Genomic DNA, 15766 nt, shown 5'->3' with positions numbered 1-15766 from the left:
TGAAGCTAAAACCATCCCACTGTAGGAGTTCTAGGTAAAACATATTCACAGACAAAGGTGTTTTTATCTTAAATGCGAAATCTATATATAATTTCCACAGTTTTAACATAATAAATGCTTTGATTATATTGTATTTTTTTTTAGCATATCGCCTTTTTAAGAGTGTATTCTCAAGTTAACGATTAATCGATTACTGAATCGGTTGACAAGTCTTTCAATAATTGATTAATCACGATTAATTTGATTAATCGTTTTCACCTGAAGCGTCAAAAAATAAGTAAAACTCTAAAATGAGACAGTAATTAGAATAAACTTGTTGGTCTCTCTGATGAACTTGAGCTTTTCTTTGACAGGACACCGACTCTGGGTTGTACACGTGCGTCGCGTCCAGTCCCACGGGGGAATCCAGCTGGAGCGGGATGTTGACTGTCAGAGGTACTTTTACCAAAACACTCTCTTACTCTTCACACACTTCGTCTGCCGTCTTTCTGAGAGCCCCATCTGTTGACTTAACGCGAGAGAATCCGCACCGGTTTCAGCCAAACCGATGATTCGAGCCACGGTCACGTTTCTGTGTCGCAGAGGAAGGCGCCTCTTCGGGATCCAGAGCGTCTGAGTTCATCCAGCTTCCGGGACCGCCGCAGAAACCCGTGGTTACCGAGGTGACCAAAAGCACCGTCACTCTGACGTGGCAGTCCAATCCTCATGAAGGCGGAGATGCTGTCACCTCCTACGTCGTCGAGGCCTTTAGGTAAGAGTTTTAAAGCAGAAACGAGACTTTTAACGCCGGAGGTTATTCCTGAACTCCAAGCCGTCCTGCACTTATATGTGCTTTTAATCGGTTTCTGTTCGGTCTTGCTATTTTTTTTTTTCTTTTCAGATTTGATAGTGTTTAATTAAAATACCTCACTGCCACAATGTTTGAATAAGAATCAGTTGCTGCCAGTTGGCAGTCAATAAAGTTTTTCCCTCTTATTATATAGTTTAATAAAAAAGAAGTGTCAACATTTTATAACAGCCAGAGTTGAATCTTATGTCACGAGTTTTGACTCTTTCTTTATTCTCGGGTACAACATGATTTCGCACCTTAAAGAAAATGTCCGATTCAAATTGTGAACACTCACAAATCTATTTCTGACTTTTTGCTGTTACTTTTTGAGTCTGTAAAGTTGACGAATTTCTCGGCCATAAAAGTTGATACGTTCAAGCACTTTGGTCTACTGACATTGGGACATCCTTATCTTAGACCATACTTTCCACCCTTCCATTGAAAAAATAACAACAGCAGTGACTTATTATTGGTGTAAAACACAAGCGTTGCTGATCTGACATTGACAGTGCTGTCGGTCGATTTGAGTTGTTGCAGTCGTTCATTTGGAAGAAACCGTTGCGCGATCTCTGAGAGTAGCTTTAGGTTTGACAGAATAGCTAAGACTCCTTAGAAAACAATTTGCATCTCACATAACAACCTGCTATCATTTAATTTACCTTCACACTTTCCTTTGCATTTGATTCATACTTTTCCTACTCTGGTTAGATTGAGAGAAGGCCCTCGTCTTTACATCTGCTAACAGGCTCATGGATGTTCAAGGCTTTTGTTACTTTTATGCAGATTCTGAGGTGAGGTTTAATTGTGCACTCACAACTTTATGTTTATAATGAAATGCTGATAAAACAAGGGGACATTAGTTATCCTGGTGAGTCTACTTGCATTGTAAAAACCATGTGCAGTGTAGAAAATGCAATGCAAAGAGTGCTAAGTACAAGCAGCGTACAACAAAAAAGTAAATAATTATTTTTTTGTGCTGTTGTTGTTTTTTTTTTTTTGATTTTGTGTCTCTTCAAGTTAAGTCTTTGCCTTTTCTTCCGGCTCCGATTTTCTGACTTACTGCTCTGCGATAATGAAGTCTCCTTCATTTTGAGCCATTAAGAGTTTGGGAAATGACTCATCTGAGCCCAAGGGGGAAGCAGTTCTGTTAAGTTATGTTGGGGGAAAGGAAGTGTGACTCTCGCTGCCCCAGTGTTTAGCCACGGTGTCCTGGGGAAAGCCAAAGCAGCTCTAACAACCAACCGGGGGGGCTGCAGAAAGGCAGAGAGGGAACGAAGGAGCAGACAATTACTGCTGAGGTCAGACTGGCAGCTCTGTCCTGTCCTGGGGCAATCCAGAGAGGGTATGCATGCCAAGCCAGGGAGTTCACTCATTACAGTGGCAAGACAGAGAATACAGAGTGCAGGCACACACACACGCCCCCACACGTACATACATGTCTCCTGGCGTCAAAAAACGATTCAGTTAGTGATGGATGCATCCAATTCTGCACGCTTCAGCACGGAGAAACTGGTTTGTAAATGCTTGTTTTTTCGCCTGTATTTTCTAGTGTACCATTCACAACCACAGGTTAGTTTCAAGGACTCTCCTCCACTTTTTTTAATGCCCATACTTCTTAAACAAACCCTTTGTGCCCGCTCTTAGTAATTATGCATCCTCAAAGGTACGCTTCAAAGGCTTGTGAGTAACAGCAGTGGAAAGATAGCATATTGGTGTGAAAATTGTAGATAGGTGGATACATATTCATACTCAAAGTGAAGATGAAATGTTTCACTTTAGTAGATTTTCAAGGTCTTCTATAAAAGAGACTTTTGTGTCGACAACCTTGTCGCTGGCTAAAGCGACAGAGGTTGAGGCTGGTGACTTTATGAATAGCTGTTGGCTTTCCACGTCTCTGATCTCATTTCATTTGCTTTTTCCACCAATGACGTCTGTAACAAGAAGAGAACCATTACCAATAAGTTCACTGAGCTTCTGAAAAAACAAGTTGCCTTTAGGTTTTGGTGTACCGCAGGGATGACTACTGGTTTCCCTTCAGTTCTTCACGTAGTGCCATCAGCTAGGCCATCTCATTCTGAATATTTTCTACTCTAACATAAATGATATACATTCCCTTAAAGCCTACAGGCAACAGCATTTGTTATCTTATGTGAAATATAAATATGGCCCATCATTTTTTAATTTACATCCAACAAAAAGTCTGAAGCCATGTTTTCGACTGACATTTTTTAGTCTCTGTCATCTCAGTCTCGTTAGTTTCTTAAGTAAAATCACACCACTTCCTAGTAATCTATCATTTAATGCGCAAATTAAAACATCTGTTGCTTTTCCAGCCTTCTCTGCACATAACATGTGTTTCAAAGCTGTTTTTCTACTAATCTATTAAACACACCACAGTATATTTTCTAGATGACCGATTGACATGAGACTGGCCCAAAACACTGTAGTGACTATGCCAGGCCTTCACGTGGCGCTATAATACTGCAGTGGAAATATTGAGTGTACTTCGCACATAAAACTTTTATGGCAGGCCTTTGACATCGTTCTTTTTCAAATAAATTTAGTTTCGGTTGTCTATATAACGAAGACAAAAGCAGGTAAAACTGTATCACTGACATCTGTTTCAGAAAATATAGATTTGGTCAAACAATGCTATTGTTGTTTCCCTCTGGGGATCTCTTTGTTTACATGAAACTGTTAGAAATTTACTTTACAAATAAAATTTGATGGATTTCATCAATCTGGGTGCGAAAAGAGACAAAAATTTCCATTGTATTATTTAATATTAAAATTGTAAGACCTCCAAAGTCTGGGTATTACTTTTGTTTCTTGACAAGTAATGTCTGTTTTTATTAAATATTTCTTTAATGGATGTTGGGCATATATCTGTGTGGGTTTCTCTTTTTCTAAAACATGAAAGCCACCTCTGACAGTAATTTGGGAAGTTTTAAATGGTTAATTCATTAATACTGTCTTTTTAGAAAGAAAACACTAAAGAGATTTTCACAGATTTCACAAACAAGGAGTTCACAACCGCAACTCGAACTCTCCACCTTCCTGGTTCACAGTTGTTGTGGCCATTTATTATAAATTTTGTAAATTGTAACTTCTGCCAGTTTAGTTTTGTTCTTTGGGCAGTTAGAATATATTTAAGTTAGTTTAGAACCAAAATCTGCAACTAATTTTTATATTTGGAAGTGTTTCGATTACTTTGGTAATTGTTAGACCCTCGCATTAATTTGAGTAATTAAGAACACACCGGACGCTCGGTGGAGGTCTGATGTTTGGCAAATGTCTAGCGTGTTAACGGGACGTTTTGTAAAGGATTTTTTTTTTTACCACTTTTATGAACTTGAAACATCAAATTAAGATAACTTTTGTTTTCAATTAAGTTGTAAGATATTTTTAGCAATTGTTTTGTCGCTATTTTTTTTTTTTTTTACAAGAAATAAAGAGTATGTATTTTTTCAAAACAATCAAGTCGGAAGAGCGTGCAAATCAAACCACCCACGGCCTTTGTTGGAAATTTTGGTTTTGAAACATAGAAGGCCGCGACAACAGTAATAACCTCTAAGCCGCAGTACTTATATGTCTTTAATGTAAAGAACAAGAAATGGTTGAGTGTTATAGTAAAGCAACCACTGTTGCCACTTAAAAGCCAATTTTAGACCTTCAGCTGGACGCTTTAAATGGCAGAACTGCTCCTCCGGAGAACATTTGGTGAGAAAAAAAGGCCCCTGTTGATGAGGAGGGGAGAAAAAAAGCGGTGACCTGCTTGTTGTAATTACCTCACTATTTTCCTCTCCACAGAGTTGAGGAAAATGGGAAACAGTGCCGCGCTGTTTGATAGCGTCTGTATTTTTCCACGGCACCAAACTGCCGTTTTCTCGACTGACTCCTTCATGAGCCAACCTGCTGCAATAAAGGAGAGAATAAAACTTTGCCTGCAAGCTGAGACCTGCCGCATGCTTTTTAGATAAAAAAGAATCTCACAGATTCGAGAAGCCAGCGATGAACTCTTTAACTCATCCGCTTGCTCATTCAGTAGGAACTACTTAAAGAATGTGCGGGAATTAGACGTATTTGCTCACTTTCTTGCTGAGAAATGATGAAAAAGTCAGCGCACTGAAGAAACAAACAAGTCAAGTTGTACTGTGTTGTTTGAGTTTTTAAGATGCCAATTCCTTCTGCCTGCTGATTAAGGCAAATGGACAATTATTTTTTGCTTCTCCTCAGGCAAATTTCGATTGAATAGGCAAAGAGAAAGCAACTATGCCTTTTGTCCTAGCAATCTGAATGTGGCTAAAGGGTTGTTTTGGTGGAATAATTATTAATCAATCTTGGCTTCTTTTTTTTTTCCTGGCTAAATTGGAAAGAGACCTTTAGGCTAAACAACTGGAGTTTTCAACATATTTATCTGCGCTGAATAAAGACGAGGGCTGGATATAACCTGGCAACGATTGTGCTGCTCATTTTAAAGGAACTAAATAAGTGTGAGGATCATTTGAACGTTGTGAAAAACATGAACATTTCTGGTACTTCTATAAGCTGGTACACAAATTAGACTTTTTTTTCTCCTAAGCGACACAATCAAGACTGCGTTATACCATTGCTGAAAATGGAATCCTTAAAGGTGGTTATTACGGAAAATTGACGTTTTCTTTAGCTTTATATCATCTTATAATGTTATTCCCTCATCAAAAAAAAAAAAAAAATACCTGGAGTATTTCTTTCATTATTTCTTGCATGAGAAATCATTGAATCTCCCATAGCAACCTTTGAGGATGCCTAAGCACTTGTTTTCACAAAGCTTCGCCTATTTCCGCAAAGCAGCATCTGCCTCCCAGAACACCCCCGCACCGCCGTCACTCAGCTCCTCCAGACTAGTGGCAGCAGGAATTAGCAAACACCTGGTGGAACTGCTCATCCGCTGAGCTCATCATACAAACTACTGTTCAGTCCAAGAATGTTTGTAAATGGTGCAATGAAAAGCATTGTGATGACCTACTGAAGGCGGAGTTTCAGGAAGAGCAGGAGCTTCTTAAAGGGACAGAGGCCAACTTTCAAGTTGTCCAATTACAAAGTCAAATTTTGTTTAAGTCATGTTTTCGGTTCAATTTCAACAATTCACTAAACACAACTACAAATTCAAAAACCCAACAATCCTAACTAAGCAAAATGACAAACTGAGAAAACCCAAAGACATTAACTAACCAGCTGCTAAAATTATTTTGCATGACGCAGGATTCTTTCCTATATCCTGGCTATTTTTAGTTATTATATTAGCCTTCTATGTCATTATGCAGCTTCTCTGCTGATTTTGTTTAGATATCTTCCTGCATGTGTATTACTTTGATTGTTGCCAACGTTTGATGTAGTAGAAAAATGACAGCGACATAATAATGTTTCATTCACCGACGGATTCAAAGTCTTTATTCATTCTCAGCTTTCTAAGTGTCTCTTTCAGATGTATTTTATAATTTTCTAGTACAACAATCATTCCCTCCAATAGAGAAAGAAATTCTGTTAGACATTTAAAGAGAATCTTTACTCGAACTAATTCACCCCATCGCCTTGACTTAGTGCTTGGAGCTGTCGCAGCCTCGTGAGATTTGAGTGTGTGTTTTCTTTTCTTTTTTTTATCATCTGTCAGGACGACTACCGTGACTGAATTTTACAGGATGTGAACTTCAGATCTCTCCTTCTGACACCGACTTTTCCAATTTCATCCGTCCGTGCTCTCATCGGCCGCAATCACTGAACTAACCATTGTGCTCAAACCCACGTCAATCAAGATGAGACGATAAATTACAGAAGCTGAAAAACCCAGGATATTAGAGCCTGTTTGATTATCTGTGTTCTTTTTTTGGGTGGAAAACATCCTCCTGATTAGGATCGGAGGGATTCATATTAGTATTCCTGTCACATTCACAGTTTCTTTTTACCTGTAATCGAAAAAGTTAATGTATTTTTTTTTTCGATTTAAAAAACAAGTTTTAATAATCCTGTTTTCCCTTGTGCTCTTTTCTCTCACGCAGCCAGTCGGTGGGCAGCACCTGGCAAACCGTTGCGGACCACGTGAAGCACGAGAGGCACACGGTCGTTGGACTTTTCCCAAACACGGTTTACCTGTTTATAGTCCGAGCCGTCAACTCCTACGGCCTCAGTGACCCCAGTCCGATCTCTGAGCCGGTCCGGACTCAGGGTGAGTTCTGTTCTGAGGCCCTCAGCGATCTGCACACACCTGATTAAATGCAGAGATATTGGGATGTAAAATAACGCCAGTGTTGTGAACTATCTTCAGCTGTTTTTTTTTGTTTGTTTTTTTTTTTCCAATTTGTGGAGTTGTGTCCTGCACAACTACAGTATAATAAAACACTGCATCACTGTAGTAGCATAAGTATGTACTCCCAAACTAACTCTATGCTGGAGCAAATGTTGATGTAATTGCAGCATTTAGTTCTCTTCTGTGCGCACTTTTCCTAAAATATAGATGAACTAACGAAGGACAAATAAAGTCCAGCTGCGATAGGATCTTCTTTTCATTTGCTGAAAAACGTCTTTCGGTTCAAAGGAAGAGCAAAGATAAAAAAGGAGCTTGCTGTGCAAATGTATCAATCAGAAGAAGGGCACAAAAATATGCCATATAATCATTGTAAACCTAAGTTATCAATAAAATTTATGCTTAATCTGATATTTGTACTTTGCCAAAATCTACTTGTGGCTGGACTTCATCTTACAATTTGAAAGGGTTCTTTGAAGAAAATAAAATTAGGTTGATGATAAAATTAGGCCTTTCAGTGTTAAACCGTTTGGTCTCGTCATAGAAAATAATCAAAATATTAGTGGAAAAATACAAAATGCAGACCAGGAACTACAGGAAGGGTTTGAGTACTATCATGCAATTTAAAGCTTTCTACTGATTGAAAAGGATATAAATAATGTTTGACATCATTTGGTAAAAATGTGCAAAAACACAGAGAAATTATTATCCTTGTTATTTTTAAAATAATACCCTTTGTGCCTGTTTCATTCCGTATCAGAAACAAACTCCTTCGTTGAATTAAAATAATCAGCAGTACGAATAATTCAGGTGTTATTGATTGATATCAACTGGTCGTTTGTCTGAAAGTGATATCAGAATGAAACTGGAGAGGGAGGCTGCCAAAGGGCCGACAACTACAACAAAAGAGCTGAGATTTGTGGAAGTAGCAGCTGTGTGCTACTTTTGACAACAAACTCCTGTTTTCACCAAGGATCTGGAGTAAGGAGCCGGGTTGCTAGGCAGAAAGTCTTTTGTTCCACATAAAACATCGAGGTCAGACAACAGGTTCCAAAACTGGGTAGGTGAATGTGTTGTGCTGCGATGAAACCTGATTTAAATGACGAGCATAAAGAGGATGCTTAACAAAAAAAAAAGTATATATACTATACAACATCACCAAATGAACAGTGTTCCCTCAGGGAAACATGGGGTGGATGTAGGATCTGTGAGCTGATGTTTTCTTCATTATTGGGTATTGAATTCAATAACATTCCTAAATATTCATCATTTTAAAATCAAAACTTCCAGATGGTGTTAGAAAACCACATGAAAGGCAGTTTTATTTTTCTGCATCACCATTACTTCCTTCATACGGTGGCGCCCCCAGAAGGTTTTCCTAAGGGTGGGAAGAGCAGGCCAGGAAAAATACGAAAAAAAAAAAAAAAAAAAGAAGAGAAAAATAAAAAAAATAGGGTGGCACAAAGAAAAAAGAAACATTTATTCCACATTTATTCATCTAGCTATTGGGTTTGGGTTTACATTGGAGGCACCACTGCCCTCAAATGTAAAAAATAAAAAATATACACCAAAGAAAAACCTACTGAGAGGAACATTTTAGTTTCGGATTGGTCTATCCAAAGTCCAGAACTGAATCTGACAATAACTCTGTGGGTGTCACCAGAACAGATTTCTATCAATCCCAGATTAAATGCTGAAATTTAAGATTACTTAAGAATCTGCACATTTATTTTTTATTTTTTTTGTAAAAGATTTATTTATTTTTCAGTCAAAATGTGTGGGAAAAATGTTGCATTGATCTCAAATAACCGGCATTTCCTGTAAAACACGAACGTTTGCACTTTCTTAGTAAATCCTTTGCTTTTTACACTTGTCCATTTCCCTCAGTGTGCACTTCCATTTTTGCATATTTAAAGAAAAACAAAGATAGTGGATGTAGAGCAGAGATAATGTGCCGTGCTCTTTTAAGAAGTTGTTTTTCATGTACAGTGTCATAACTAATTGCTTTCTCAGCGTGGTGCTTTTCTGCCCTGAGCAATGTTGAATTTCAAGTTCGTCTTTTTTTCTTCTTCTTCATTTTTTGCTAAGTGGCTGCTGCTCAGCTGTGCTTTGCTTTGATTTATTTATTTATTTCTGGCTTTATCTCATTTCTCTGTGGAGTCAGATGGGAGTCCAACAGAGCAGGGCGTGGACCACAGGCAAGTTCAGAGAGAGCTGGGGGAGGTTTCCATCTACCTGCAGAAGCCCGTGGTTCTTTCTCCCACCACTGCCAGGATTTCTTGGACTGTGAGTTCACTTCGTGGCTGGAGATGTTTTAATTATCGAAGTGGCAAAAGGCAACGCTAATCCTCGTTCATTAGCTTTAGTAGCTCCCTCACACAGTGCATGAAACAAACTGGATCTGTGGTAGCCCGAACACTGCTGGAAGGCGGATGATGTGCTCGTTTGTTTCCTGCCAACTCTTTCCAGGTCGCCCGTCAGTCCCGGTACATCCAGGGTTACCGCGTGTTTTACCGGATTGTCGGGGGCTCCTGGCTGGTCCGAGATGTGGAGGCGACATCCGACTACAGCGCGGTGTTAGCAGATCTCCAGAGCAAGAAGGAGTATGAAGTCAAGATACGGCCCTACTTCAATGAGCTACAGGGCCACGACAGTCTCATGGTTCTGGTCCGGACCCCTGACGAGGGTATGAGATTACCAACAATGCAACAGATTACATCAGCTATTTCCAGAAATGTGTTGGAAGTCATGCAGAAACATGGACTTGTAGCTATATCGCTGTCATCTAACATTTGTCCACCCATTTTAGCTCAATATTTTCTCCTCTTTCTAGCCTTAAGTGGCCCTCCGCAGGCTGTTTCAGTGGTGCAGCTCACCAATAGCTCAAGTATCAGTGTCTCCTGGGAGCCACCGCCTCATAACGTTCAGACTGGCATCATCCTAGAGTACAAGGTGGGTGCTTTGAAAACCTTCATGTTGCTATCTTGTCACATATAGAGCATTTCAAATTTAAATATACCCTTTCACTTTTACCAAAGGTCTGTCACATTACAACCACAAACTTCAATGGATGTTATTCAGATGCTATGTAACAGATCAACACCAAGTAGTACATTTCTGTGAAGTGGCATTAAAAGGATACATGGCTTACAAAACCTTACAAGTTAGCGTAAGCTAACTCTGGTGGAGCTGCTAGAGTTAGCAGCTAACACTAACAAGACAAGACAAATATGCATTACACAGATGGGACCTATTCAGAAGAGCAACTAGAAGAAAACCCCTGAAGAGTCCTGTTAAAAGGTTAGCTAAATATTTAGTTTGAAGTTAAATATTTGGTTAGCAAGCTAAACAAATAATGTTCTCTGCAACATGTTTTTTAGACTCACTGTACAAAAAGGTTTTTGGCGTTGTACATATTTACAGCATGTACGCATCTCTTTATTGTGCTGATTAGAGCACCAAACCTTTCCAAATTTCCACAAAATTAGCTTAGCTTAGCTTCAGGTCACATCACATGAACACATTCAGGTCACATCACCTGTGTTACATTATCTGACATGTAGAATATGTCGGAGTGTTGCTCATGCAAAGCATCCAAAGAAGTGTAAGACACACACCTAAGAGTGTGATGGAGGTATCAGACTAGCAAAATCAGTCAAAACAAAACAAGCTGGTCTTTTTGCTTTTTGTGTATTTTTTTCCCGCAGGCTTTACTCAGAGGTGTACAGAGCTGTTGTTGAGATGGATGTGAAAAACACTGATTTGTAATTAACAATTAGTAATGACTCTTTTGCTGCTCGTGTGCTGCCAGTTCTTGTTTTGTCATCAGTTTGTCTGCTAAACACTTACTGTTCCTGTCATCTGTTTGCTGAGCAGAGAAAGAGAGAAAAAGAACAGAGTCCTGATTGTCTGTCCTTTAGCATTAGCACAACACTGATTACTAATCACCAGGCTGCTAATCCAGGAAAAAGTTCAACTCTATTGTTTTTGACGTATTCTTTCCATCTGCGAGTACAGGTAGAAACAAATAGAAGGCAGCTCATTTCAATGTTTAGCAGCAGAAGGCAAGGATCAAACCAAATATCGTAAAGTTTCTCATTTCCAAGAAACCATGTGCTGCATTTGTTAATCAAAGCCTTAAATATTTTAAAAAAGCACTTCGCTCTAAACAGATAGCTTGGTGTTGCGGCACAGATGTTCATTATAACCTTCAGCGACTTCATCGCAGAACTTCACAAAAGGTTAATTAATGAAAGAGTCGCTTCCTGAATATCAATGTAGATAGATATGCAGATTATATATAGCAGAAGCTGGAAAGAATCTGAGTTACGGTTGCTATGTTACTGATAAAAATTTCCGTGACAAAATTAGGGCTGATTAATTTACAAAAGCGGGACGAAAAGCCTTTATATTCTTTCTATTTTTTGTTTCCTATCAGATAAGATATTTTGCAGTGAGAATGAGTCCTTATCAACTGTAGTTTAAAATGATATCATTCAGGAAGAGATCTTCTGTTTTGAGTCTGGATTCTTCAAGCGAAGTTTTGCTTTCAATATAAGTGTCATGATGGGTTAAAGGTTTCTAGCCCACATGCAGAACACAAGACAGGAGAGTAGGAATCAGTTAAAGTGATTTATTAAGGTACACAATTATCAGAGTGTGGGAAGGTGGTCTGGTCCAGGGAATCAACTGTAACGGGCAGCAGTGGTTCACTGCGAGGGGAAAAAGCAGACTGGTGAGTTCAGGGGTCGTGGGAATATGGAAAACTCAGATGTAACACAGGTTGATCTTACTTGGTGGTGGTTGGATCTGAATCTTGGAGGGTAACTGAGTATGTCCAGGGTCTCGGTCTCTTAGTGGGTCCAGGAACAAACGGAGGAGTGCGGCGGAGAACGGACAGGTAGGCTCGGGTGCAACGGGAACACAGCGGAGTGGTTCGACCGCCAGCCGTGGGGTCCAGGAGATACTTGCAAAAACAACGGAGAGGTGAGTCTGGGAACTCGGGCGACCAGTGGGTATCTTCCACGGCGTCACGAGGGAGGTTCTGAAACCAGGAAAGCTGCCAGGCTCTGGTCCACGGGTCCAGAGTGTCAAAGGGATCACCTGAAGGCAACAGAGGAACACAAAGAGAATCACTAGAAGGCTCAAGGCAACGAGGAACACAGAGACAGGGCTCAAGGGGGCTCAGAGGTACCGTGACTGGCAAACACTCAGGCGACGCTGGACTGGCGGTCAACTCCTTAAGTAGGCTCCGCTGATGAGGGTAATTGATGACAGCTGTGGATGATGATGATACCACCGCACTCCAACCGGAACCTGTCGCCATCTGGTGGTAAAGGCGCACAGGAAAAACCCCACCAAGAGAACCAGAGAACCCCGGAACATAACAGTACCCCCCCCTCAATGGTCGCCACCTGGCGGCCTAGAAGAACTGGACGGCAACGAGGAGCGATAGTCGGAGATGAGGGAACGATCTAAGATGAACGACCCAGGGATCCAGGAACGCTCCTCCGGACCGTAGCCCTCCCAATCGACGAGGTACTGCCAGCCGCGACCTCGCCGACGGGAGTCCACGATCCGGCGGACGTCGTAGGCAGGATGACCATCAATGTCACGGGGGGGTGGAGGGGGTTCGGCCGGAGGGCAGAGCGTACTGGTCTGGACGGGCTTAATCTGAGACACATGGAAGGTGGGATGGACGCGGAGGGAGACGGGCAGACGGAGACGAACAGCAGACGGACTGATTACAGCTTCGATGGGGAACGGACCAATATAGCGGGGAGAGAGTTTCCTGGAAATGGACTTGAGGGGAATGTCGCGTGAAGAGAGCCATACCTGTTGACCAGGGGTGTATAAAGGTGCGGGCCTCCGCTTACGGTCGGCCTGACGCTTATTACGGTCCGCCGTTTGGTTGAGGTTATGGATGATGGTGTTCCAAATCTTATGGCAACGGCGAATGTGGTGACGGACGGACGTGACGGAAATATCCTCTTCCTCCGAGGGTAGCAGAGGGGGTTGATAACCAATGGATGCTTCAAACGGGGACATACCGGTAGCCGCTGAAACGTGGCTGTTGTGAGCGTACTCCACCCAAGGAAGGAATCGGGACCAGTCGGAGGGGTTGGTGGAGGTGAAGCAGCGGAGGGTGGTCTCCAGGTCCTGATTGAGCCTTTCCGTTTGACCGTTGGTCTGGGGATGAAAACCGGACGTGAGAGAAACAGATGCATTGAGAGTAGAACAGAAACTTTTCCAAACCTGGGAAATGAACTGGGGACCTCGGTCTGAAAGGATCTCTCGTGGGATGCCATGGAGCCGGAAAACGTGCTTGACGAGGAGTTGTGCGGTTTGGAAAGCTGTGGGCAATTTACGGAGGGGAACGAAGTGGCAGGCCTTGGAGAAACGGTCGACGATGGAGAGGATGGTGGTCATGCCCTTGGAAGGAGGTAAGCCGGTAACAAAATCCACGGCTATGTGGGACCATGGTCGTTTGGGAATGGGGAGAGGTTGCAGGAAACCAGACGGAGGTTGATGAGACGTTTTATTTCTGGAGCAGGTGGTGCAGGCTCGGACGTATTCACTGACATCTTTATGAACAGATGGCCACCAAAACTTGCGGTTGACTAGTGCGATTGTGCGGCTGATTCCGGGGTGTGCAGAGAACTTGGAGGCATGGATCCAGCGAAGAAAACGGGCTCGGACTGAGACGGGGACGAAGAGCTTCTTGGGTGGACAGGAGGCGGGTGTTGGTTCAGCTATCTGAGCTTGCTTAATGATGTCTTCGATCTCCCAGGTAACGGTGGCGACTGTACAGCTGGGGGGAAGAATGGTTGCCGGAATCTTCTCAGAATCATCAGGTGAGTAAAGGCGGGAAAGTGCGTCAGGTTTGACGTTGCGAGACCCTGGACGATATGAGACAGAGAGGTTGAACCGGGAGAAGAACAGTGACCAGCGTGATTGACGTGGGTTGAGCCTCCGGGCAGACTGAATGTAGGATAAGTTCTTATGATCGGTCCAGACCAGAACTGGGTGCTCGGCTCCCTCCAGCCAATGTCTCCATTCCTCCAGGGCCAACTTAATGGCCAACAGCTCCCGGTCTCCCACATCATAGTTTCTCTCTGGAGGGGATAATCTGCGTGAGTAGAAGGCACAAGGGTGAGTTTTATTGTCACGAGAGGAGATCTGAGATAAAACTGCACCGACTCCGGTGTCTGAGGCGTCAACTTCAACGATGAATTGTTTCGATGGATCTGGCTGAACAAGGATGGGTGCGTTGGCAAAGAGGGCCTTGAGACGTGAGAACGCCACTTCTGCCTCCGGAGTCCAACTAAAAGGGATCTTAGATGAGGTTAGAGCAGTCAGCGGTAAAGCTGTTTGACTATAGTTCCTGATGAAGCGGCGATAAAAGTTAGCAAAACCAAGGAAGCGCTGGAGCTGTTTGCGGGTTTCGGGTGTAGGCCATTCCAGGACTGCTCGGATCTTTTCCTCGGTTGGCCGCACCTGCCCGTCCCCTAATATGAAACCCAGGAAAGACACGGATGACTTGTGGAACTCACATTTTTCAGCTTTGACGAACAGTTTATTTTCAAGTAGCCTTTGCAGGACCATGCGGACGTGGCGTTTGTGTTCCTCTAGTGTCTGTGAATAAATGAGAATGTCATCCAGGTATACAAACACAAAGATGTTCAAGAAATCTCTCAAGACATCATTAACCAGGGCTTGGAAGAAGGCGGGAGCATTAGATAAACCAAATGGCATAACGCAGTACTCAAAATGGCCCATAGGGGTCTTAAACGCAGTCTTCCACTCATCACCTTGCCGTATACGCAGAAGATGATAGGCGTTTCTTAAGTCGAGCTTGGAAAATACTGTAGCACCCTGCACAGGTTCGAAGGCAGATGATAATAATGGCAGGGGGTATTTATTTTTAACTGTGATATTGTTTAACCCTCTATAGTCTATGCAGGGTCTCAGGGAACCATCTTTCTTTCCCACAAAGAAAAATCCAGCTCCCAGGGGAGATGATGATGGACGGATTATACCGGCTGCCACGGATTCTTTAATATATTTCTCCATAGTTTCTCTTTCGGGACGTGATATATTATATAGGCGGCTGGTGGGCAATGGAGCACCAGGCAGGAGGTCTATGGAACAGTCATACGGACGGTGAGGAGGGAGAGAAAGAGCCTTGGACTTACTGAACACTGGGGCTAGATCGTGGTATTCGGCGGGGATAGCGGAGAGATCAGCTGGATCCGCCTCCTGTGGCTCTGCTGGTGACGGACCTGGGGGAACGGCTGAGCGGAGACAAGATGAATGGCACGAGATGGACCAGGATTCAATGTTTCTTTCGGACCAGTTTATTTGTGGGTTGTGAAGTTGTAACCAATGAAAACCTAAAATTATGGGGGAGTTGGCTGACGGAAAAACAAAAAATGAAATAAACTCACTGTGGTTGCCAGAAATGATGAGGTGGATAGGCTTGGTTTTATGTGTGATTTGTGGCAGCGTCTTCCCATCAAGGGCGGTGACTCGCAGCGGAATGGGTAGTCGTTCAGTCTCTATTTCCATTTGTTTAACCAAGGATTCATCGATCAGGTTTTGCTCGCAACCGGAGTCGACAAGGGCGGAAAAAGGATAAGACTGAGTCTGAACCA

General features: G+C 42.4%; 2 protein-coding genes across 4 annotated transcripts in view; one reads left to right on the top strand and one right to left on the bottom strand.

Annotated features, from left to right (window-relative positions):
* Window positions 1-15766, top strand: part of LOC116708023 (roundabout homolog 2) — a 99469-nt gene that overhangs the window by 56440 nt on the left and 27263 nt on the right. For both annotated transcript variants that reach the window (XM_032545775.1, XM_032545776.1), the window contains 6 exons: window positions 354-435; window positions 583-751; window positions 6868-7034; window positions 9277-9398; window positions 9582-9798; window positions 9946-10064. In XM_032545775.1, the coding sequence (XP_032401666.1) occupies window positions 354-435; window positions 583-751; window positions 6868-7034; window positions 9277-9398; window positions 9582-9798; window positions 9946-10064 (876 nt within the window). The remainder of the gene's footprint in view (window positions 1-353; window positions 436-582; window positions 752-6867; window positions 7035-9276; window positions 9399-9581; window positions 9799-9945; window positions 10065-15766) is intronic.
* Window positions 11731-12817, bottom strand: LOC116708024 (uncharacterized). Of its 2 annotated transcripts, XM_032545778.1 has the most exons (3): window positions 12307-12815; window positions 11906-12215; window positions 11731-11824 (listed from the first exon to the last, which is right to left on the bottom strand). In XM_032545778.1, exons 1-3 carry the CDS (start codon window positions 12436-12438, stop codon window positions 11736-11738), a joined length of 531 nt encoding a protein of 176 aa, XP_032401669.1. In that variant the 5' UTR covers window positions 12439-12815; the 3' UTR covers window positions 11731-11735. The 2 variants fall into 2 exon arrangements, with proteins under 2 accessions (XP_032401669.1, XP_032401668.1); XM_032545777.1 differs by having other exon boundaries at window positions 11906-12817.

This window comes from Xiphophorus hellerii, chromosome 18, assembly GCF_003331165.1.
Source record: "Xiphophorus hellerii strain 12219 chromosome 18, Xiphophorus_hellerii-4.1, whole genome shotgun sequence".
Classification (NCBI taxonomy): domain Eukaryota; kingdom Metazoa; phylum Chordata; class Actinopteri; order Cyprinodontiformes; family Poeciliidae; genus Xiphophorus; species Xiphophorus hellerii.
This window is presented reverse-complemented; position numbering and strand designations above follow the sequence as displayed.

Bases quoted from the DNA above. Each gene is read 5' to 3' on its own strand.
- LOC116708024 (XM_032545777.1), bottom strand. From the start codon at position 12,438: ATGGCGACAGGTTCCGGTTGGAGTGCGGTGGTATCATCATCATCCACA. The intron at 11,825-11,905 runs GTAAGATCAACC...TTCCCCTCGCAG, and splicing joins TCAGATCCAACCACCACCAA to TGAACCACTGCTGCCCGTTA.